Below are 23,720 nucleotides of genomic sequence, written 5' to 3'. Positions count from 1 at the left end.
GCGGGCCTCTCACTGCTGCAGCCCCTCCCGTTGCGGAGCACAGGCTCTGGACGCGCAGGCTCAGCGGCCATGGCTCACGGGCCCAGCCGCCCCACGGCATGTGAGATTCTCAGGTCTTTGGGAGTGGCAGTGAGGGAAACACCTGGGGACACCTGCCCCCCTTTCCAGCCTGGGTAGGTGGGTGCCGAGGCCCGGAGTGCATCGTGTCCGGTGACAGGAGGAAAGGAGAGGAGTCTGAAGACCAGCGTAGGGACTGGCCAGGAGTGGGCCGTGTCTGGTTGCATGGCCATTGCAGACCACGTCACAGTGCCACGTGTTGGCGGAAAAAAGCAGACCCCGAGCACGAGACCGGAAGACAGCGTTCTGTACAGGAAGATCTGCTCCCACACCGACCCTCCACGGAGACCGCAGCCGGGAATGTGAGCGGGGCTCGTGCGGGGACGTGCAGGTCACTGGAGATTGTTGGTAACTCTGTGGTCCTAGATTGCCATGGTTTCTGCACTGAGCCCTACCGCTTCTGTGACTTGGAGGGCATTGGTGTCCTGGGGCGTTTTCTAGTGGCCGTACCTGGGCCAAGCAGGGCAGGGGCAGGGGCACCGGCTCCAGCTGCCCTTTGCCTGAGGAAGGCCCGTGGGAGGGGGCAGTTTGCTGAGCCACCTGCAGGGTCCCAGCCGGCACAGGCACAGGGCTTCAGTGCAGCGACTCTGTCCTGCTTTCATTCGGTCTCCTATTTCCTCTTTTCTTGGATCTGATTTCTCTACTGAGAAGGAGAGATACGGTCATGGCCGGATTTATGGAGTGTATTCTTGAATACACTTCAACTCGCCAAGTGAAATGGAATCAAGGCCCTCCCTGGAGAGGGTGGGCAGCCTGCATCTGGCCATTGTTGGATGACCCGAGGGGTGGGGGCCCCCGCCCAGCGGTGCTCACGTCCCAACCTCGCGGACACCCTAGTCCTTCTCTCTTTAAATTAAGGTAACTTGTACAGCTCCTCTGAGCTTATTGGTGCAGAAAGCCACCTCCCATAGGATTGTCTCTGTATCTCACGAGAAGATCCAGCCATCACACATGGCAGACTTGTCAGAATGATAGGTTAATCAAACACCGAACACGTTTGTGTTTGTGGATCTTCACATAGAGACTAAATACGGGCACAGACCTCAGGCATGTTGCAGGTTGGGCTCCAGACCATCGTCCTAAAGCAAATATCGCCTCAATAAAGTGACTCAGACAGATTTTTCTGGTTTCCCAGTGGGTATAAAAGTTATGTTTACACTATACTGTAGTCTGTTAAGTGTACAATAGCATTATGTCCAAAAAAAAGTATACATACCTTAATTTCAAAATACAAAACAAGAAAAGTAATTACAGTAGTAATATCATAGACCACTGATTACAAATTACCATAGCAAATATAATAATAATGAAAAAGTTTCAAGTATTGTGAAAATTACCAAAATGTGATACAGATACACGAAGTGAACAAATGCCGTGGAAAAATGGTGCCGATAGACTTGCTTGATGCAGGACTGACACAAACCTTCACTTTGTAAAAAACAGTATCTGCGAAGTGCAGTGAAATGAGGTGTGCCTGTACTAGTACAGAGTTAGTTCTACTAGAATTAGAACTAGTAGAGAAGGACTTGGGAACGTCTGTGAGGTCAACTCAGAGTTCTACAAAATGTAAAGAAAACTTATTCTTCTTAAAGATGACCTGGATCTTGTTTTCCTGATTTTAAAAGTAAGACCTATGATTAGTGAAAACTTTAGAAGATATATTGTGTTGGCCAAAAAGTTCGTTCCGGTTTCCCGTAACATCTTACGGAAAAACCCAAACAAAGTTTTTGGCCAACCTAATAGATCTTTAAAAAGAAAACTCTTCACAGTGCCTAGAATTCCACGACCCAGAGACAGCCACTTGTGAACATGTTGGTACATTTTCTTATTTTGAAAAAATCAAAATGGGGCTTCCCTGGTGGCGCAGTGGTTGAGAGTCCGCCTGCTGATGCAGGGGACATGGGTTCGTGTCCTGGTCCAGGAAGATCCCACATGCTGTGGAGCGGCTGGGCCCGTGAGCCATGGCTGCTGAGCCTGCGCGTCCGGAGCCTGTGCTTCACAACGGAAGAGGCCACAACAGTGAGAGGCCCGCGTACCACAAAAAACAAACAAACAAAAAATCAAAATGAATTCATAGATAGAATGCTACATGCTCACTTTTCCACGCTGCTCTTTTCACGTAATGTTTTAGCATGTTTTCTCCCTTCACATTCCATCACACAGGATTTTCAGTGACTGCATGAGTCTTCCTCTGGCGTGTTTGGTGGCTGCAGTTTTCACATTGGGTTCTCGCTGTGGGCTTGTATCCTGCACTGGCTCTTGGTGCATTTATCTCATTGAGCCTGGACCAGTCCTCATTTCATCCCCGAGACGTCTGTCGGACCGTCCAGTGGGCACAGAGGCAGACCTGCTCCGCGCTTGGCCAGAGTCGGCCTGCCCGAGCGGGCTGGGGAGCCGGTGTCCGCCAGCAGGTGGGCCTGGGGTCACATGCCCTTTGCCCAGCCCCACTTCCACCGTCAGACCAACGATTCTCGGACAGGAAGGCCTCTAAAACCCGCCTCCTCCTACCTTTGGTCCAGGCTGCTCTGCGCTCACCTGCTCTGGGAACTACACCCCCAGCCAGTGTTTTTACTCAAATGCCAAAGGGGGCATTTCCAGAGATTGTAAGGAAGAAGCCATTGTTAATCTGAAATTCACCTGAGGGGTAGAAGGATTTGAGAAGCAAAGCGCGCGTCAACTGCCCCTTGGCACATGGGCAGAAGGAAGGGTCCCCGATCTCAGCCGGTGTCCCTTCCATCATCCGCGTTAGCCATTATCAATCACTGAGGTGCCGACAGAACCGCTTGTCTGTGTGGGTGGGCCGCGCCTCCCAGGCCTGTGGGCCACCGTCTGCACTGAGCAGGCTTTTTGAAGTGGGAGGGGACAGTGGCACCTCCTGGCTGACCCGCCCCTCGCTTGGCACCGGTGGGCGAGGACAAGCCACCCTGGGGGAGTAGAGTGTGCAGTGGGGGGGTTTTGGTCGGCTCCGCGGGGCACCAAACCCTGTCTGTAGCTTGCTGTGTGGGATAGGGCATGTCTCAACTCGAGACCCCATTTTCCTCATTGGCAGAAACGACACAGCAACACCGCCTGGCTGTTGTGAGGCGGCCTGACTCTGCTTCCCGCTTTCCTCCCGGGCAGAGGTGGGCACATGCGGGCATATCCTGGCGCCGCGGCTGCGTCATGCACCCCTCCTCGTTTCTCCAGGAGCATCACCCTGGGGTCGGGGTGGTGCTGGGGACCCTCCTGTCTACACCGCAGTCTGATAGGAGGGCAGGATCTGTCGCCTGCGGGGGCCTGGTCTCTGATGACTGTGGTGCCTGTATCTTTGCCTCTTTGGGAAGGGAAGACACACTCTGCGGGGAGAGCGATGCTCTGTGCAGGTCACAGCCTGGAAACGGGGTCCCCTGTGGAGCTCATGTGCGTGCCCTGACCCCTGCTCTCAACGTTGGTCCTGGCATAGAACCTCGGTGGCCACCTGTGACCACACTCTTGCAGGCCGGGGAGCAGTGAAGTATTGATCCATGATTATTGAAGAATGAAACCCCTAATTGCTGAACCACATGTCCTATTACTTAGGTTCAGTGAAGGCACTCGAGGTGGTATTTGATACGAAGAACACTTTACAGGAGAGACTTTTTTTTTTTTTTTTGCGGTACGCGGGTCTCTCGCTGCTGTGGCCTCTCCCGTTGCGGAGCACAGGCTCCGGACGCGCAGGCTCAGCGGCCATGACTCATGGGCCCAGCCGCTCCGCGGCATGTGGGATCTTCCCGGACCGGGGCACAAACATGTGTCCCCTGCATCGGCAGGCGGACTCTCAACCACTGCGCCACCAGGGAAGCCCCAGGAGAGATTTTTAGGTGAAGAAAAGTCTATTTGTTATCTTCATTGGTGCCTGAGAGAGAGAAAATCAAGAAATGGTTGCAAACCCCTGTGTTCCATAGGGACATTTCTGGGGCCACTCACAGATGCTGTCTCAGGGCCTCATCTGGAGGAAGCCCAGGACTGAGGCCACATGTGGCTCTGAATCAGCTGAAATGACAGACTGAGTTCCCCGGCTACTCTGAAACTGGACTATTACAGGAAACCTGAAGAGAGGTTTTAAAAGTCTAATTTACATAACATTGTAAACTATCCTTCGGTTAAGAAAACAAATCTAAGCTTCCTTCTCTGGAACTCCGTCCTCAGTTCTGCGTATTCCCTCTTGGGCCCTGGTGCCACCTGGACATGTTTTTATAGCCGGGCCTTTGTAGTACATCCTTGAGGCTGTGCTGGCTGGTTTTTATACGCAGGGCCGTACACGGAATGGGGCCTCAGTTCCTGGAACCCTCTGGTTCAAAGGTCAGGGCTGAGGTCACGGGCCATTGAGGTCGGGGAGCATGCCCACACTCTCCGCACCTTTCTGGGGCTTCATGCCACACAGCGTGTTGGAGTGATGGCAATGTGCTGTTTCCACAGAACACCATTTATTATCCTGCATGTTGAACAGAAGCTGTCTTCCCGTCCCCAGATCCCTTGTCCGGAAGGCTTTGGAGCAGCGCGGGCTCTGGATCTCTTGGCTGTGATGGGCTGCAGGTGTCAGTTAAAGGACCACTGAGCACCCAGTGCGCGATTTGGCTGGAGGTGTTTCTTTGGATGAGGTGCTCCTGCAGCCTTGGAGGGCGTTGGCGCTCCGCCTCTCAGGGCAGCCAGGCCCGCACGGGCCCCCTCTGTCCCCACTCTGCACCTTTGTTGCCCCGGTGACAGCACGTGAGCCCGTGCCTGGGCCCCGATCCTCCGGGGGGCCAGCCTCTCCCTGCAGCCTCACGCCTCCGGCACCCGCTCCCTCGGTGGCTCCAGATGCCCATCCAGGGGCAGGTCTGTGGCCGTCGGGCCAGTCCTGCAGCGCCGGTCTCATGGAGGGCGGGAACCCGAGGAGGGACCCAGAAGAGGACCGCAGGATGGCGGTGGCGCCGTGTCAGTATGCATGTGTTAAACCCATTTTATTTCATCCTCACCCCAGTTTTTCTCTGCAGGGGAGAAAAGGGGGCGAGCATTGTGCTCATTTTTCACATAATGAAACGGGGGCTGGAGGATGCCCTGCGGCTGGTCCTTCAGCTGGTGAGGGTGGACACGAGCCTCCAAATCCCGAATCCTAATGCCCTCTCCCCTCGCCCCTCCAGGCCGGGTCTTAGCGGGCAGCTGTTGGAAACGGAGGAAGGATGTCAGGAGGGGTGGAAGGATTCTTCTGGGAGAGGCCGGCCACTCGGAGACCGGGTTTAGATCTCGCCCGCTGGGTCACCAGCTGAATGGCACCCAGCAGATGTCCTCCCGTGTGACACGGAGGGCCGTGCCCAGCTGGCATCTGTCCGAGGAAGGGACCCTCGGGAAGCTGGAGGGTTTGTGGGAGGGGCGCCCGCGAAGGAGTCGCACTCCTCTCCTCACTGGACACAGCTGTTGAGTGTTCTCCCTCTGTGGACAGAGCTCCCTTCACGCAGTAGCCTTTGAATTCCACGCAGCTTCTGAAAGGTCCTGCTGAGGGAGGGGCACGACGTTTGCCGGGGTGCTCACGTGACAGCGTGTTCACAGCCGTGGGCAGAGTCTCTCCAGATGAGCCATTGGTAATCTAAACCCCACCTTTAAATGCAGTGTCATCGTGACCGTCACAGTTGTAGGGATTACACTGCTTAAATCTGAACTGTAGGGGAAACCCTTAACACGTCTGAATTTTCAGAGGATATCATCGATAGAAACATTGCCATCCTAACAGCCTGCAGCAGGTTTCCCAAACCACCAGTCGTGAGAGTCCACAGATCGATTGCAGCCCCCGGCCCCTCCCCCATCCCCCATAAAGTGAGTCTTAGTTGGTTGGAGCAGGACTGAGGATCTGTGACATTTCTTGCACTGGACAGTGGGACAGTGAATGCCGACTGTTGGTGCTTGAATTAAGCTTTTTTCCCCCCAGGATTCCTCGCTGTTAAGCGTCAGGGTGTCACGTGCAGGGTCCTCACTCAGCCCTGAAGCTCTGCAGGTGGTGTGGCCTTCGGGCCACTCTGGCCCTGACGGGGCGCGGGCAGACAGGGCTCGCACACAGCTCTGGCATGCTGTAGGTCACACCCAGCCTGGTCGTATCCCAGAGCCCTGGGTGCTGTCCTAGTGCCTGGTCCTGCCCAGAAGACTCTGAGGATGCCCCTCGGTTGCACGTCCACGTGGCTCCCCTGAGCAGCCAGTGTGGACCAGCTATGAAATACAAAGTATCTCTGACACTTGGAAATAAAAGGTGTACAGGTTAACAATTCTGATATCACTATACCTGTATACTGGGATTGAGCATAAACAAATAGGTGATTCATAGAGGTCACAAAGAACGGATACAATTTTTTTTAAAGATGCAGGACAACGTATCAAGAAGGTGACCGTTTGTGTAGGCAAATGGATATGTATTTATGTTTGTGACTCAAGGAAAGATTTCTGTGTCTCTGGTCTGAGTGGTTGTTACCTCCTTGGTGGTCATAAGGCAAGGTGCAGGCACTGTGACCCCAAAGTTGACCGCAGATGCCCTGAGAAGGGGAAGACGGATTATGCGGGCAGAGGTCTCAGACTAAGTCCCAGGGCCTGTGGCCATCAGGGGGCCCACCCTGGGTTCTTTGAAGCTTGACCACCACCAAGAATCTGTCTTGCTCGCTTAGCCAGGGGAAAAAAGCCTCGATCCTGGGTCCCAGCCTTTCTCTGTCCCTTATGCTTCCTGAGCACCTCCTGTGTGCCGGGCCCTGGGGAACCGGCCAGGCCCGATTCCCTGGTGGAGCTGATGCTGGGAGAAACAGCCAGGAACATGGACAACGGCCAGTTCACACAGTAACAGGATGAGCCTCGCGAGGTCATGCTGGGTGAAAGACGTCAGACAGCAAAGGACATGGAGCGTGTGATTCCATGTACATGAAGTGTCTGGAATAGGCAAATCCGTAGAGGCGGAAAGTAAATTAGTGGTTGCCAGGAGCTGGGGGTCGGGAATGGGGAGTGAACGCTCCCCGTAATGGGCATGGATGGGGTTTCATCTTGGGTGATGAAAATGTTCTGGAACTGGAAAAAATAAAATAAAGAATGCCTCTGAGAAGTTTTAAAGTCAGTTTTAACTGAGGGTCAGTGCTCTCCTCCATGATGAAAACACCTGCGGCCCACGTGTCTCTCTCCTAACAGGTGACGAGCCGCTGGGCGGAAGATTCCGGAAGCTGAGCCTCGAGCAGTATGACAGCAATGCTGGGGAGCAGCCAGCCTTCTCCACATGCAGCTGGGGCAAGACTACCAGTGCGGAACAGGCCCCAAGCCTGGCGCCTTTTCTCTCTTCAGACAACGCCAAGGAGGTATACGCACTCCGCCACCCAGAGCCTGGCCTGAGCCCCGTCCCAAATCACCAGTTCAGTTCCCCACCCGCCTTCGCCCCTGTCTCACACACGACGTTCCTCCCTGACGGCAGGTGGTGTTGGGGAGAGCCCAGCTGTGCACCAGCCGGGATCCTGGGTGGGATCCCCGCTCTCCCGAGAGAGCCGTGCGGGCGTGCACCTCACTCACTGCGGTCATCTGAGCCTCTGTGTTCTGATCTGTAGAATGGGGATGAGGGGCCCAGCATGCAGGTGGGTCGTGTGGGTAGAGGTCTCGGGGCTCCATGGCTGGACGGCGGCGGCAAAGGGCAAACAGAAGTCATCGCAAAGGACCCCAAGTCCCCGACCCAAGGCCTCCCGGCGTCCCCGGGAGGGAGGAAGAAAGCGGGTCCGCATGGATGTGTGCTCTGTGGGGAGATCTACAGAGCACCTTTGCGGAGGCGTACTTAAGGCTTTTATTCAGAATTGAAGTAAGACAGGTTGGCAAACCCCCAAACGATGAACCCTTTGAAATTAGGGTTTCATCGACTCTCATGGTAGAAAAGTCGGAACCTAGAATAGACGAGAAAAGAAAGTCACCAGTAGTCTTAACACACACACACACACAGAACCAGTGTTAATATCTGGGCTATGTCCTGCCAGCCTCTTTTCTGTGCCTGTGTTTTTAATTCATTGGGTATTTTGCGTATCTCTGGACACACTACAGGTGACGATTCTTTTACCTGCCTTTTTCACTTAACGCTCACTTTCCCTCTGCTGCACGGACTCTCTGCTAACTCCACTTATGAGCTGTGTAATGTTGACCACAAGACACTTCCCTCTACCTTGACTGTTATTGAAGCTTCTTCCAGTTTTCCATGGCAGCCTCCTGTCCCCAGTCTCAGACGAGGGTTGGCTCCGTGGGTGCCAGGGGCCCCCAGCTGTCTGGAAGTGGCCTTCAGCTAACCAACGCCCCCTGCCGGTTTCAGGCGGTGATCACCACGTATCCCCCAGACCTGGGTGTGATCGACGGCAGGATCTTCTCTCCAACCAGCAGTGGCAGTGAGTCCATCTCTCCCACACCAGCATTTCCTGTGTCTCCAGAAACGCTGTATGGTAAGAAAGAAGCAGAGCTCGTAGCGTGCAATCCCACCCCTTGAGGGAGCAGAGGGGAACAGCTCGTCACTCTGCTTTCTCTTTCCAGTGACAAGGAGCCCACGTTATCCTCCGTTCAGCCCATCCGGGCCGCAGATGGGCAGCCCCAGTGGTCTGTACAAAGGAGCTCCTGGTAAGAAACCCACCTCCTTTCCTCTGCTCTGGATGTCCTCTCACGCAGAAATATTTCCACGTGTGTCACATCTCAACTCTGGCTGGGGAAGGTGCAGGGACACCGCGGTGCAGCCCGCTGGGGTTAGCAGTGGTGTTGAATCTCTGCCTGGCGTCCTGCAGGTGTGCTTCTGTTTTCTTCTGCTCGCTGGGCACTCACAAGCGTTGATGCAGAGGGTCATGGTGCCCTCAGCAGCTCAACATCGGTGCTTTTCAACTCCCTGTGGCATTACTTGGAGTTGAAAGAAGAAACTGGAACACCCGACCCCCCCTTTTCAGAGGAAGTGGGGGCCACAGAGAGCAGCGAGCTCCCCGCTCTGAGTGGCACGGCTGCCCTCGCCCGCTGCCCGCTCACACAGACCTGTCCTGGCCCCTTACGTTCTCGGCCGCCATCCTGGATCTCCCCAGTGAGTGGCCGCTTCTGGACGGGTCTGCTTCCTCCCTGGGCACGTGCCGTACTTGCGGGGTCGAATTTGTCTGTGCACTGGCCCCGGGGAGGGAGTTAATGCAGCGGTGGTGGGTTCCTCAGCACCCCTTCCTGGTATGGACATTCCCCACCTGCCTTAAGAGTCCAGGACGGGCCTGGCCCCGGGCAGGTGGGGAGGGGATGTAGCTCAAGCTAAGCTTACACTTTCAAATCGCTCTTCTCTGTAATTGTGGATTCCTTATGCGGCTGCTTTTCTGCCCTGGGGAAGCTGAATGCGGGTTCCCACTTCTGCTCATTGGATGCACTTTTGGGGGAGGGGGAAGCAGACATTGTGTTTAAATCCCACCTCTTACGCAGGGGAGGTTGTAGTGATGACAGCTAGCTCCATTTTCCTTCTTTTTCCGGAGAAAACGAGATCCATGTGTCATTTAAGAGAAGGGCCATTTTTCTTCCAAAAGATGCTTGCTTTTAGCGTAGAATTAAACGTTCACATCTTTCTTAGCAGGCGTACCTGAAATGAAGGGTAAGAAGAAACGTGCGCTGTGTTGGTGCATTTGTTTGTACATGTAGGAGCACAGCACGAGAAGTGCCTGTGTTCCTGTGTGTGTGGTGCACGGACTCAGACACGTGAAGCCGTGTGTCTGTTCTTCTAAGTTTTAATAATTTAGATAGAAGCAGAGGGACATGCCTCCATTTCCACACAGCCCCCTCCTCCCTGAGCCGACCTCGATTAATGGCTAATTTGAACGTATTTAGTGGATTCCAGCTAGAGCCCAGCCCTCTGACATGGAGTTCAGTCAGATCCCACCACTCTAAGACCAGGTTCACTGGAAACATGCTGGTGACAGCAGTAGAGGGTGGATGATAAGCTTGAGGAAAGAAGGTACCAGAGAAAACCTTCAGACTCACTAACAGCTCCGAACGTGGGCCGCTAGGGCCATTGTGTGGAGCGTCACAAGCCCTTCCTGAACTCGAGAAGGGCCTGGGGGCTGAACGAGCTCGGCGTGCCCTGCGTGTGACGCGGGGCGACCGTCCTGGCCTGGAGCATCAGGCCCTGGGACAGAGGTGGACTGCATGGGCCAGCATGTCCATGTGTGACCGTGCGGCCCTGCACATCCAGTGTGGATTAGGCTTCTGTGCAGCCAGTGTGTCTAAGGAACTTTGGTGTGCAGATGTCCGCATGGAAGAAGTAGGGCTTTGATTTCAGATACAAAAAGCAAACATGTGAAATTGGAGCCGTTTAATCTTAAGAACACCTTCCGAGTCTTCCATGTTTTCATTTCGGCAGTCCCTGAGGACGTTAGCCCAGGGAGAGCTCAGAGACACACACACAGCACTGGCTGGGGGCCCCCTGTGCTGTGCACAGTCGAGGGGTGGGTGGTGGCTGACCCCTGACACACAGCGATGGTGGTGGCTCACACTTAGGGGCTACATTCACCCCTCTTCTAAAAATATAAGCAGAAAGCAGTGCAATTATAAACAGGGAAACAGAAAATAAACCGAAGAGGTGATTCTTTGTAAAGATCAATGAATTTGACAAACCTCTAGAAAGACTGGCAAAAGAGAGGGAAGACACATATGCTAATATCAGAATGAAACAGGGCTATTGCTGAAGACCCTGTAGAAGCCAAAAGGACAATAAGGGAATATTACAGACAACTTACGTAGTGTTTAATGATAAGTACAAATTGTAAACAACGTGAAACAGACCGTTTGAATACCCTGTAACTATTAAGGCAATTGAATTGGTAATTTATTAAAACTCCCCAAAAAGAAACCTCCAGGCTCAGATGGTTTCACTGGGGAATTCTACCAAATATTTAATGAAGAATTAACACTAATTCTACACAATCCCTTTCAACAAATAGATGAGGAGGGAACACGTTCCAATTCATTATTTGAAGGTAATGTTGCCCTGATACCAAAACCAGACAAAGGCAACAGCAAAAAAGATAACTATAGACTAATTATCCCTTATGAACATAGACACGAAACTGCTTAACCAAGTAGAATTCAGTAACATATAAAAAGAAGTATACACCGTGGCCAAGTGGGACTGATTCCAGGGATGCATGACTGATTCAATATTTGAAAATCCATCAGTGCAATCCACTGTATTATCTGGAGAAAGAAGAAAAATCACATGCTATCAATAGGTGCAAAAGAAGAATTTGACAAAATTCACGCCCATTAATGACTAAAAAGCCCAGCAAAATAGAACGGAGCATCTACAAAAACCCTACAGCTAACACCGCTGTTACTCCACATAACGCTGGAAGTTCTCCAGCGGCACCATGCAAGAGAGGGAAATAAAAGATACCAGACTGGAAGGGAAGAAATAAAACTGTGCCTTTTGGCAGATGTCATGATTGTTCATGTTGAAAATTCTAAGGAATCTCCTAAAAAACCTCCCGGAACAAATAAGTGAATTCAGCAAGGTTGTTGGATATTAAGATAAGTACTCAAAAATCAATTATATTTCTATACGTTAGCAACAAACATGTAGAGACCTGAATTTAAAATACAGGTGTCGGGACTTCCCTGGTGGTCCAGTGGTTAATAAGACTTCGCCTCCCAGTGCAGGGGGTGCAGTTTCGATCCTTGGTCAGGGAGCTAAGATCCCACATGCCTCGCGGCCAAACAACAAAAACATAAAAACAGAAGCATCAATAAAGACTTTAAAAATAGTCCCCATCAAAGAAAAAAAGTTAATAAAAAAATAAAAATACAGTGTCATTTATAACAGATCAGAAGTGAAATACTAAAGTATAAAGCTAACAGGGCTTCCCTGGTGGCGCAGTGGTTTAGAGTCCGCCTGCCGATGCAGGGGACACGGGTTCGTGCCCCGGTCTGGGAAGATCCCACATGCCGCAGAGCGGCTGGGCCCGTGAGCCATGGCTGCTGAGCCTGCGCGTCCGGAGCCTGTGCTCCGCAACGGGAGAGGCCACAACAGTGAGAGGCCCACCTACCGCAAAAAAAAAAAAAAAAAAAAAAAAAAAAGCTAACAAAACAGGTACAAGACATATGCTGAAAACTACACAGTGTTGTTGATGAAAGAAATAAAAGAATATCTAAATAAATGGAGAGACATGTTCATGGGTTGGAAAACTCAACCTGGTACAGATGTCATTTATTCCCAAACTGATGCATAGTTTTAACACAATTCCTATCAAATTCCTGACAAGGTTTCTTTGTAGATATAGACAAGATAATTCTAAAATTTATATGGAAAGGCAAAGGAACTTGAGTAGCTAAGACAATTTTGAAAAAGAATAAAGTGGGAAGAATGGATTTGCCTAATTTCCAGATTTATTATATAGCTACGGTAACTAAGACTGTGTGGTGTTGGTGGAGGGATAGACACAGAAACCAATAGAAAACCCCAAAATAGACTCATACAAATATGCCCAATTGATTTTTTTTGAAAAAGGTGCCAAAACAAGTCAGTAAAGGAAAGATAGCCTTTTCAACAAATAATGCTGGAGCAAGTGGGCACCCACAGCAGAAAAAAAAAAAAAAAGAAAAAAGAACATTAACCAAAGTCTCACATCTTATACAAAAATTAATGTATAATGGATCAAAAACTTAAATGGAAAATGGAAAACTATAAAACTTTTACCAAGAAAATAGGAGAAAATCTTTGGGGTCCAGGCTGGGCAAAGGCTCTTAGATTAGCACCAAAAGCATGATCCATAAAAGGAAAAATTGATAAATTAGACTTCATTAAAACTGAACATTTTTGCTATGGAAAGAACATGTTAAGAGGACAAAAAGACAAGCTACAGACTGGGAGTAAATATTTGCACTGTGAATGCTCAGCAGTAAAGAAACAAACAATCCAGTTAGAAAATGGGCAAAAGAGACGAAGAGACATTTCACCCAAGAGGAGGTACAGGTGGGAAATAATCACATGACAAGATGTTCAGCATCCTTAGCCTTCAGTGAAATGCAAATTAAAGCCACAGTGAGACATCACTACAGACTTGTCAGAAAGGTTCAAAATAAAAATAGTGACAGCATCAAATGCTAGTGAGGATGTGGAGAAACTGGAACTCTCATTTACTGCCGGTGGGAACGGACAGTGGCGCAGCCTCTCTGGGAAAGAGTTTGGTAGTTTCTTAAAGACACTAAACGTGCAACCACCATGTGACTCAGCAGTTGTACTCCTGGGTTTTTGTCCCAAAGAAATAGACTTCCACTCACACAAAAACCTGAACAGAAATGTTTATAGCAGCTTTATTCTCAATGGCCCCAAACTGGAAACAACCTGGGTGTCCTTCAGCAGGTGGATAAATAGACTGCAGTCCATCCACACCATGGAACACAGCTCAGCCATGAAAAGGAACCAGAATGTTGATGCAGCGGTGGTGCCACACCTGGGTGAATCTTCAGAGCAAAGCCATTCCCCAGAGTTTACATCCTGTATGGTTCCACTTAACATAATATCCTTTAAATGGCAAAAATATAGAAATGGAGAACGTATTAGTGTTTCCTAGGAGTTTGGAGGGGGTAAAGGTGGAGGGGGAGTGGAGGGGTCCTTGTGGGGTGGGAATGTTCTCTATCTTGACTGTATGAATATCACCATCCTGCTATACCTTAGTGAGATATTACCATCGGGGGGAACTGGATAAAGAGTATAGGGGATCTCCGTGTGACTGTACCGTGATCTCAACATTAGAAGTTTAATTTAAATCCCACTGGGGGAAATGGTGTGGCTGTGGTTGAAACAGTATTTATTGGCTGTGAGTTGACAGTAGTTGAAGCTGGTGACGTCTTCACAGAGGTTCATCATACTACTCTGTCTCCTTTCATATTTTTTGGAATTTTCTATGATGAAAAGTGAAAGTATAAAATGAAGGAATACTTGGTGCGGAGTGGACCTGGGTGCAGTCTGCCTGTGTTTATTATTGAGCACTTCTGTTCCGCAGTGCTCTGCTGGGTTGGTGTGAGCCCAGAGACCCAGGCCTGCCCTCCTGGAAATGCAGTAGGTACAGCAGGGACGGGCCCAGTGATCCCACGACAGGGAAGAGCCCAGGACAGGACGATGGCACTGCCAATTTGTATTGGTTGTTTACCTGGTGAGGAGGTCTGAGGGTTTGACGGGCGAGTAGGGTAAGTAGGAGCTAACTAGGTGAATGGAGGGGGGCGTTTGGGATGGAGATACAGCAGGGGCGGGCCTTGTGGCAGAGGGTACTGCGGACCAGGACAGGATGGAGACGGGGCTCTGGAGGGCAGTGGAGGGGTGAGAGGAGGCCCGGCCACAGCTGTTCTCTGCAGCCACAGAAGATGGGGTATGTCTTGAGACAGGGAGACAACTGCTCAGACTTCTGTTTTCACGCATTGATCTGGCTGCTGTATGCACAGCAGCGGTCGGAGTAGGCGGTGGGGTAGAGCATCAAAACGGTTTCAGAAACGGTGGGAGGAGGTGGGTTGGATTTGTGGGAGATGCAGGTGGTGTGCTCAGCTGACCCTAGCAGAGTGGATTTGGGCCTCTGTAACTATTTCTGATTTTGTTACTATTAATATTACGATGGCGGCTATGTTCTGGCTTCTTTTAGATGGTGTGTAGTTAGTGCCACACTAACTACATAAAATTCCTCTGTGTGTCTCATTACATCAAACTGAACTAGGTACCAGCTTAGTCAGTGTAAACCCAGATGTGTCGGGTTATTTCCCAGAAAACCAGCAGACAAATGTCGGGGAGAAACAGAGCAGGGCACCAGTGAAAGGTGGTAGGGACCGATTTTATTTGGTACTGTCGTAGCAGGGGAAGGAGCTGAGCTCAAATCCTAATGCAGCAAATACAGCCAAAGAGCGGTGACAGGGTCAGGGGATGAAAAGTTACTAAGGAACATCAAGGAAGGGACATTCTTGCCAAACTGGCCCAACAGGATCTTGCTGAGGACAGGCAGAGGGCTTAGACATCAAGGAGGAGTTGAGGAACTTGATCAGAGAGCAGGCAGCGGGGATGACTTGGCAGAATCCTTGCTAAAGGCTGGGCCCTCCGAGGACAGACATCAAAGGCCAAGATCGAGGCTCCAGGACCCTATCTCCGGTTTGGTCAGGGAGGGAGAGCTTGTCTCAGGAGAGGCCCATGTTATCCCCTGGAACCTGGCAGTGCACCTTTGCCTGCAGCTCTTGCCCTCTGCTCTGGGTAGCACACATTCTGTTCTGTGTCCCTCCAGGTCCTGTGGCACTTAGTTTAAGCCCCCAGACTCCAGTGCCAGGGGTCCCGGGAGCCTGCCTGGCTCGTCCCTGCCACAGGCGCCTCATACCAACCCCTCACCTCTGCAGTAAACAAGCAAAGTAAACAAAAAGCAAGCTGAGGTTGGTGATGGGTGGACCAGAGCCAAGAGTAGCCTGCCCTTCCCCAGCATGTGCTCCTGATGCCTTGGGCCTGGGCCTGGCAGGCTCCTCTTTTAAATTACGGTACCTGCCCCAGGAGAGTGAGGGATATTTAAATGTTTACTCAAATAATGAATACTTAAATATGAATTCGCATACTGCTGAGTTCTCCTAGCAGTGTGTTGTAATTAGAAGAGGAGGCCGTAACTTGAAGGACTGGGGACAGGTAGTGGGAGATGGCAGGGCGGCGGTAGGTGCTGGGAGGACAGCTGGCACCAGGGGCTGGACCGTGAGCTCCATGGGGAAAGACCGTGAGCTCCATGGGGAAAGACGAGCAGGTTCTACCCACCTGGGACCCTCAAGGAGGAGCCTGGAATGGCCGCCCTCGGGACTGTATGTTCAGTGCATCGCTGACACAGCCTACATACACCCCAGGAAACACATGTCTCCGGGGCCACCATCCTTAGAAATGCCAGGTGTGAGTCTGTGATACTCTTATTTGTAAAAAGAAATATATATTTGGTTTTCCTTGTTTCTGGCACCAAGCTCCTAAAGCCTTTGGAATTTCTTAAGTGATTAGAGCATAACGATGTTTGTCATGTTGATGACGTGACTTTGGGAAAGGATGGAGGGCAGGTTGCCAGGGGAACCAACCTTGTGATTAGAGGGTTGGAATTCTCAGTCCCACCCCGCTGACCTCCAGGGAGGGGAGTGGGGCTGGAAGTTGAATCAGTCGCCAGCGGCCAATGATTTAGTCGATCCTGCCTATGTAATGAAGCCTCCAGAAAAACTCAAAAGGACAGGGTTCAGGCAGCTTCCCAGCTGGTGACCATGTGGAGATTTGGGGAGAGTGGGATGCCTGGAGAGAGCATGAAAGCTCCACGCCCTTCCCCATGCCTTGCCCCGTGCATCTCTTCCGTCTGGCTGTTTCTGAGTTATGGCCTCTTAGAATAAACTGTTGATCTAGTGAGTAAAATGTTTCTCTGAGTTCTCTGAGCCACTCTAGCAAATTATTGGAAGCTGAGGAAGGGGTCGTGACCACCTCTGATCTATATAGCCGGTTGGTCTGAAGGGAGGGCAGTCCTGTGGGACGGAGCCCTTAGCCTGTGGGCTCTGACGCTGTCTCCAGGTAGAGTTGAGTTGAATTGTAGGAGCCCCGGCTGGTGTCGGAGCATTGCTTGGTGGTGTGGGGAATGTTGGTGCGCCCAACATTGAATTGGGCGCAGAACATTTTAGAGCCTCAGCAGGAAATGTGTTTCTTGAAAACAAAAATATTAGTAAGAGTTTAAGTAAAGGGGTTATTTAATCTCAATCCTCATGAAGGCAAAAGAGAGAAAATTGTGAAGTTCAAGACATAAATTACTCTGTCATTCGTAGCTGAAAGGCTAAGGAGTCTTGACGATCTTTTCAAAATAAATGGGAAAAAAATATGAAGAAAGGTTTCATTAAAAATTTGTTTCTGCTATATCTCAGCTTCCAACTAATCCATAAGAGATTTTTTTTTTTTAGTTGAGGTAAAACTCACGTAACATAAAGTGACCGATTTGACGTGAAAAATTCACGTAACATAAAGTGAACGATTTGACGTGAACGGTTCATTGCGTGGGGGACCGTCATCTTTATTTAGTTCCAGAACATTGTCTTGCCCTGACGGTTTTACAAGTGGGATTTAGGGAACATTTGGGGACTTCTGGCTTCAATGAGCACCATTAACTGTTAATGTTAGTTTACTGAAAGAAAAGGCCTTTATACATTTTGCAGCTTCTAGTTCTGGAGAGAAAGGCTGGTGTTTTCAGGGCCCTGCCTGGGGCTGTGGGCAGGGACTGAAGGTGGAGGACGACCTCTGACCCAGGGCTACTCTGAACTGGCAGGAAGGAGGCCCTGGCCTGAGGGGTGCAGGGTTTGCTTAGTGCTATCGCAACCTCTTGGAGTTGGATTCAAAGGGTAGAAATGGGTGATGTTTCGCCAGAGGGAGGAAGAAAAGGGATATCCAGGAAAGTCTTGTTGAGAGAGAGGGGGAGAGGGGGAGAGAGAGAGAGAGGTTACTTTGAGGCAATGCTTTATTTTTGTTTTAAAAAAAAAAGGTGTCCTTCTTCAAAGCTTGACACATTGTAAAATGTTTCTACCAGACCTCCCCTTTCTTCCTGGACCCAGCTCAGTTTTCTTTTGAAATTTTACAAACTTAATGAGAGTGTTTATAATAGGAATAAAAGCATGTACTGAATGTGAACGTGTGTGACATTTATAGACGTCCCTGATGACTTTGAATTTTGCAGAACCTAAAAAGCTCATACATTATATATGTATTTATAACATGTTTATGTTTAGGTACATATGTGTATATAACTACGTATAGGAATATCCACATCTGTATACACATGGGATACACTTTGCACTCCGATTTGTGCAAAAGGACGCCTGCTGGTGAATGTGACCCCGTGTGACTGCCATGGTTAGCAACTATTGCTACTACCCCCATTGCTGCCCCAGATTTAGAAAATGGAAAACAGGAAGGTTGACAGCTTCAAAATATATTTAAAAATAAACATCAGTGTTGGGCTGCTGGAGCTCAGTGTGCAGAGCTGGCCTGTGCATGTGCAGTGAGCAGTAGTCTGCAGAGATGAGAGCACTCATTCTCTCGAGTGGAATGAAGCTCAAAACATACAAGATGTTGGCATTCTGTGCTGACACCTCATCCACCAAACAGGCCGGCTTGGAAGTGTCCCCACGTGAGCCGATGATTTCCCAACCACGTTGAATGCCATCTTTTGTTTGCGTGCTCTGAGTTTAAAGGCGTCTTTGTTTCTCTAAGTTTTTTATTTTTATTTTTGGCTGCATTGGGTCTTCGTTGTGGTGCCTGGGCTTCTCAGTGCGGTGGCTTCTCTTGTTGTGGAGCACGGGCTCTGGGCGTGCAGGCTTCAGTAGTTGTGGCCTGTGGGCTCAGGAGTTGTGGCTCGCGGGCTCTAGAGCACAGGCTCAGCAGTTGTGGTGCACGGGCTTAGTTTCTCTGCCACGTGTGGGATCTTCCCAGACCAGGGCTCGAACCCGTGTCCCCTGCATTGGCAGGCGGATTCTTAACCACTGCGCCACTAGGGAAGTCCCTCTAAATTTATTTATCAGCTCGCTTCATCCCCCTTCTGGTGGACTGTTCTCGAATCTCAGCATGTAAAAGTTATTCTGATGTGCTTCCAGTGGGGTTTTTGCTGCTGTCCTGATTCTGAGCCCCGCAGGTCAGTGACCTGGGACCAGGCCCGAGACTTGGTGACAGACACCTGTGGGCCCACAGCCGCCATTATACACCTCTTGCACAAGTTGCAGACCTCTTACTTAAGACATTTTTTAAACTTAAGCCAAAATAATACTAGCAGTACTGTACATGGTGTCATCTCTTAGAAATGAAGGTAGATTTCAGCTTACATATATATGATCATGTACCAAATGTACATTGATTTGTATGTGATAACGTACGTGAGAATGTACCAGAAACTTGAAATGCCAAACGCACTTTGTCATTAAAGCGTTTCCAAAGCCTCGTTGTCTATCAAAGTTGTGCTCTGCCCCGGGGTTGGAGACGTGGGTTGGTCTCGGCCCTGGAGTGGGCTGCAGGCCTGCAGACCCAGCCACCACTCGGGCCCGGTGTGTTTTCACCTTCCCTCTGAACGGGGATAGGACGCCTCTGAGAACTGGGAACGACTTGAAAGGAAATGCACGTGCAGCCTTGGTCCGTAGCAGTTGAGGTGTTTTCTTACTGGAAGCATTCACCCCATGCCGCTTGCAGTTCTTCCTTTCCTTACAAAGGCGCGCTCCCCTGCCCTGCGTGGATTCCTAGCATGGTGTGAGGTAAATGAATGTGTGACTCTTGTCACCTCAGGCTGGCAGTCCCGGTGAAAACTCCACATTCTGTTGGATACACTTGAGAAGATTTTGGATTAGGAGACCTGAGAAGGGGGAAGGTTTAAATCTGCCATCTGCCTCTCACCCTTTGTTACTGTCTGTGGTCCACCTGGCTCAGTGCCTTTGGAACCTGGTACCCCCAGATTAGGGTGCCTCCTTGACAGAGAGGGGCACCGGCCAAACCACCGTGATGAGGTAAAGAAGCTTTGTGTTTGGTTGAAATCCTGTCATGGGCTGGTATGTTTTTGCATATACATATCGCATAGCACTCGGATGCACCTTGGATGTATATATTCACAGTTATGCTCGGACTGAGGAACTCATTGCTTTTTGAGCTGTACCGCGTGCCGTGCACTTACATATGTGCCTGTGTAGAGAAAGCCAGGGGAATATGAGAGTTCCATAGTTTGACGAAAAGGAAAACCTTTCCTATGCTCCAGGGCCCGGCATGCACTTGCTGGGCATCTTGGGGTGAATGTTGTGTGTCCTCAGGTCTCCGTGGGTCACGCACTGGGACAGACGGACCGTGTGATATTATAGTTAGATTTCCTGGAGTAGTGTGACGTTGGGCTGTTGTGAAGTCAGTGTATAACTGAGGTCCTGGGGGATGGCCTTTTGGGTTTGTCTTTAATTTCTTCTCTGCAAAAGCAGGCCATTGAATTGGACCTTAAGAAGCCCAGAGCAGTGCCTCCCTGGGTGCTGGTGGGCAGGTAATGCCTGGGAAAGCAGCAGGAGGGTGTCAGAGTGGCCCTGAGGATCCCTGTCTGATGTACTGGTCATTCGGGGTCTTTCTAAGATCCCTCCTCGTTCTCTTTTACTAGGGCAGAGCCTGTGCTGAAGATGTGCAGGTCCCTGGGAATCTCCTCTCGGTGGTCCCCGCCCTGCCCTCCTGTGTACACGGGAGAAGCCCACAGTTTGTCTGCATGGCCCCCTTTCTCTGAAGCAGCTTCCTCGTAAGGCTTCTGAGCTTCCTTTGCTGTGTCACGTACCGAGTCCTAAGGGAGACCCTGCAGATACCCCATTGTTGGGGGAGCAGCGGCCCTGGATTCCGTGTCATTGAGTGCACGCTGGGCGGGACGGAGTGCTGAGAGGTGACAACACAGTCCCCCGTAAGGACGTTTCAGGCCGGCAGGCCCGTCAGGGGCTGGGGGGCTGGAAGACACTGACCAGCTGGTGCCTTTGGACGGCACACGCCCCTCTGGAGGCACAAGAGGGGGCTGTCGAGAGGGATCCTGCTGGCCTCCCCGTGCCCTTCCAGGTGCTTTAGCCATCACTTTGGCGTCCGTGGCTCACCTCACGGTTCTCTGCCCTCCCTCTCACATCCCAGATGGCTAAGGCTTTCTGAGGCTTCCCCCGGAAGAGGAACTCGCGTCGCCTCTCTCTCTGCCCTGCCACCTCGCTCCTCTTATGGCAGCCCAGGCCTCGCCCTCCTGCCCCATAGTTGCTCTCCGCCCCTTCCCTCCCCAGCAGTGTTTCACGGTTCCGCGGTCACCTCCCGTGATGCGGCCCTGACTGTGCAGTGTGTCGGAGGGCCGTCCGGCCCCGCCTGCCACGGTGGAGCGGGTCCCAGGCCGTCCCTGGGACAGCCCGCCGGCCCTCACCCGCCTTGGGATGTGCCTCCCAGTGGGGTGGGCTCCGTAAGGACCCAGCCTGCAGGAAACGGGGGCCTGGATTGGGGTTACGTCCCTCTCCCTCTGTAGCTTCCAAACTATTGTCTGTCTGTGTTTCACTCATCAGTACGCCCCGGCATCTAACATAGATAAGGTTCGAGGTGAAAGTTTGTGCTGTTTTCTCATAAGTGAGTAAATAAGTGAGTGAGTAGGAGAGAGACGCCTTTTACTTAAAGGGAAGCAGGCACACGGCTTCTAGGAGTGTGGAGGACGGCAGCAGGGGTCGATGGCTCGGTGGCCGGCACGACGTGTGCAGGGGAGGGTTGGCATTGCCGACAATGGACAGTCTGTGTCTGCACTTGATCCGTGATTCCACTAGGGGTATGTGGGTGACCTTGCAGGTGTGAGCACCCATGGGTACCCACCTCCCGCTGACCCAGATCCTAGGTGCTAGGTAGGGGCAGGATAGTCTTAGGGGAAGAGTCTTCCGAATGTGACTTTTCCTCAGAATTGCTGCCACTTGCGGCACAAGCACGAAATCTTTTCCCCTGTTGCTCCAGCTGAGCTAAAGAGAGAAGGAAAAGGGGCAGACAGATCTCCAGGAGGTTGTGAAGTGTCTGTAAATCCCCACCAGCGTTGTCCTGGTCACAGATACTGCAGCACAGAGGTGGCATTCTTCCCCTCCACCCGGCCATGGGCTGCCCCAGACTTACCAGGCCCACAGAGTCCACTGGCACCGAGGGAAGGACCCACCCTGGGGAGCGCCGCTGCGTCACTGTCCTTCCTGGGCCTGGCTGCCAGACGGCCGCCTTCCTCTCTGTTCAGGGAGCGGTGGGCCACGGGAGAGGCCTGTCCATCCGCTGGCTGAGCCTGCCCTGGGCTGTGGTCAGGCATTTCCTACAGATCCTGTGCAGAAGCCACTGCCCTGCTGGCACATAAACAAGCTGGAGGATGTGCCCTGCTCAGACCTCTGGGGCAGAGGGTCCTTGGGATCTTCTTGGCCTGTAACTTAGAGAGGTGGCCTGAAGGTCCCAGGCATGCCTGTCTCTCCTGCTGAGAGGCATGTACCTGTCAACTTTCACCGGGTTGATGAGTGTGTCAGAGGGTCACACCAGGGCGGGGCGGGTGTGACTCCGCACAGTGTGGTTGGAGCGTGTTCTGGAAGTCTGCTTGCAGGCACCTGATCCCATCGTGGTGTGCTGAAGGCAGTGCCAGTGCCAGCCCGTGAGCAGGAAAGGGGCCTCCCGGGAGGGATGTGGGGACTTCTCTTTAAGGGAAGACTTTAGGGTATGTGACATAAGCACCAGCATTTAACAGATGAGTGGGACGGTGCCCAGCCCGAAAGGCAGGAGAGGCAAGGGGTGAGTGCCCACTCCCTGCTGCGCTTGGTGGGTGTAAACCTAGTAATGCACGTATCTACTGCCTGGAGCTTCGGCCTCAAAAGCCACACACGGGACAGAGCCTCTCTACTCTGCTATATTGACTTATTACTGTCAGATCTCAGGTCACGAGCGACAGAGCGTGGACTTACCTGAATGAGGGGGATAGTGTCCCAATTCTTATAAAAATGTGGGATCATTGGAAACGGGCTTTGAAGAATATATACGAGTCCACCAGATTGCTGGATGGTGGGGCTGGCCTTTCAGAGAGAGGGAAGAACATGAGCAGAGAAGAGGGAAGAAAGGGATAGAATGTGTTTAGACCCACCGACAGCCTGTTGGTGGACTAAGCTACCAGCCAGGTGAAACAGGCTACGTGGTTAGAAAAGAGACTCTGCAAACTGGGAGTGGTAGGACGTGGGAGCCGCTGGAGTGGTAGGACGTGGGAGCCGCTGCGGCCGGGAAGAAAACCTGCAGGGTTTGACAAGAGGAAGTTCCCCCAGGCTGCCCTGGGCAGGGGATGGAGTGAAGGCCGTGGGGCTGGGGACTGGGGTGGAGGAGAGGCAATGCCCCTGCCCCCGGGGGGGGAAGGGACGGGGCGTGGACCCTGGCTGGCAGGGGTGGAGTGCGGAGCTGACCAGGGACTCCGGCGGTTGCGGAAGCTTCTCTTTTGTGAGCATCGGATCCCGGGGAAGCAGGTCTGCCTTTGGGGGAGATGCCTCTTGAGGCGCAGATCCTGGACAGGAGGCCCGCTTGAGGGGGCGGTTTGGGGGGGGCTGGCGACCCCCAGGAGTCTCCAGCCCCGCGCGTGCGGGCAAGCTGCTTGTCCCTTGGGGAGCGCTGGGCCTGGGGCTGAAACTAAGCTGTAGAGGGTTTCAGCTGGGAGTTTGCAAGAGATTAAAGGCAGGGAAAGGGGAAAAGGGGAAAAGACGTGAAAAGGAAGCCAACTGCACAGCAGAGTGAGGCGGGGCCACTGCCGTTTGGAGGCACTCAATGGGCAGGCTGCCCGCGACAGCCAGCGGCCGCCCAGCAAGCCCGGATTCTTTCCCTGCCGCCCTCTGAATGGGCCTCCTCAGAGGCGGCCGTCCCGCGTCCCGCCCCGATTCCCCAGGGACGCCGGAACCCGGAGTCGCCCTGCCCCGGTGGGTGGGGGACGCCTCTGGGGACAGCCCTGGGAGCGCCTTCCGCCCGGCCCCTGACCTCCCAGGCCCGTCTGTGGACTGACCAGCACCCCAAGGTGCCCAGGTAAGCGCCGCGCTCAGCCCCAGCTCTCCTCCACAGCCTCTGGCCACGTCTCCGGGGCGAT

At 52.0% G+C, this 23,720-nt stretch overlaps 1 protein-coding gene across 2 annotated transcripts in view; it reads left to right on the top strand.

Moving 5' to 3' along the window:
• TNS3 (tensin 3) overlaps window positions 1–23,720 on the top strand; it is a 192,997-nt gene that overhangs the window by 127,795 nt on the left and 41,482 nt on the right. For both annotated transcript variants that reach the window (XM_024744006.1, XM_024744072.1), the window contains 3 exons: window positions 7,273–7,436; window positions 8,423–8,549; window positions 8,638–8,721. In XM_024744006.1, coding sequence (XP_024599774.1) covers window positions 7,273–7,436; window positions 8,423–8,549; window positions 8,638–8,721 — 375 coding nt within the window. The remainder of the gene's footprint in view (window positions 1–7,272; window positions 7,437–8,422; window positions 8,550–8,637; window positions 8,722–23,720) is intronic.

The sequence above is a fragment of the Neophocaena asiaeorientalis genome, unplaced genomic scaffold (assembly GCF_003031525.2).
Source record: "Neophocaena asiaeorientalis asiaeorientalis breed wild unplaced genomic scaffold, Neophocaena_asiaeorientalis_V1.1 scaffold137, whole genome shotgun sequence".
Classification (NCBI taxonomy): domain Eukaryota; kingdom Metazoa; phylum Chordata; class Mammalia; order Artiodactyla; family Phocoenidae; genus Neophocaena; species Neophocaena asiaeorientalis.
Note: the sequence above shows the minus strand (reverse complement) of the source record. Positions and strands in the feature narration are given on the sequence as shown.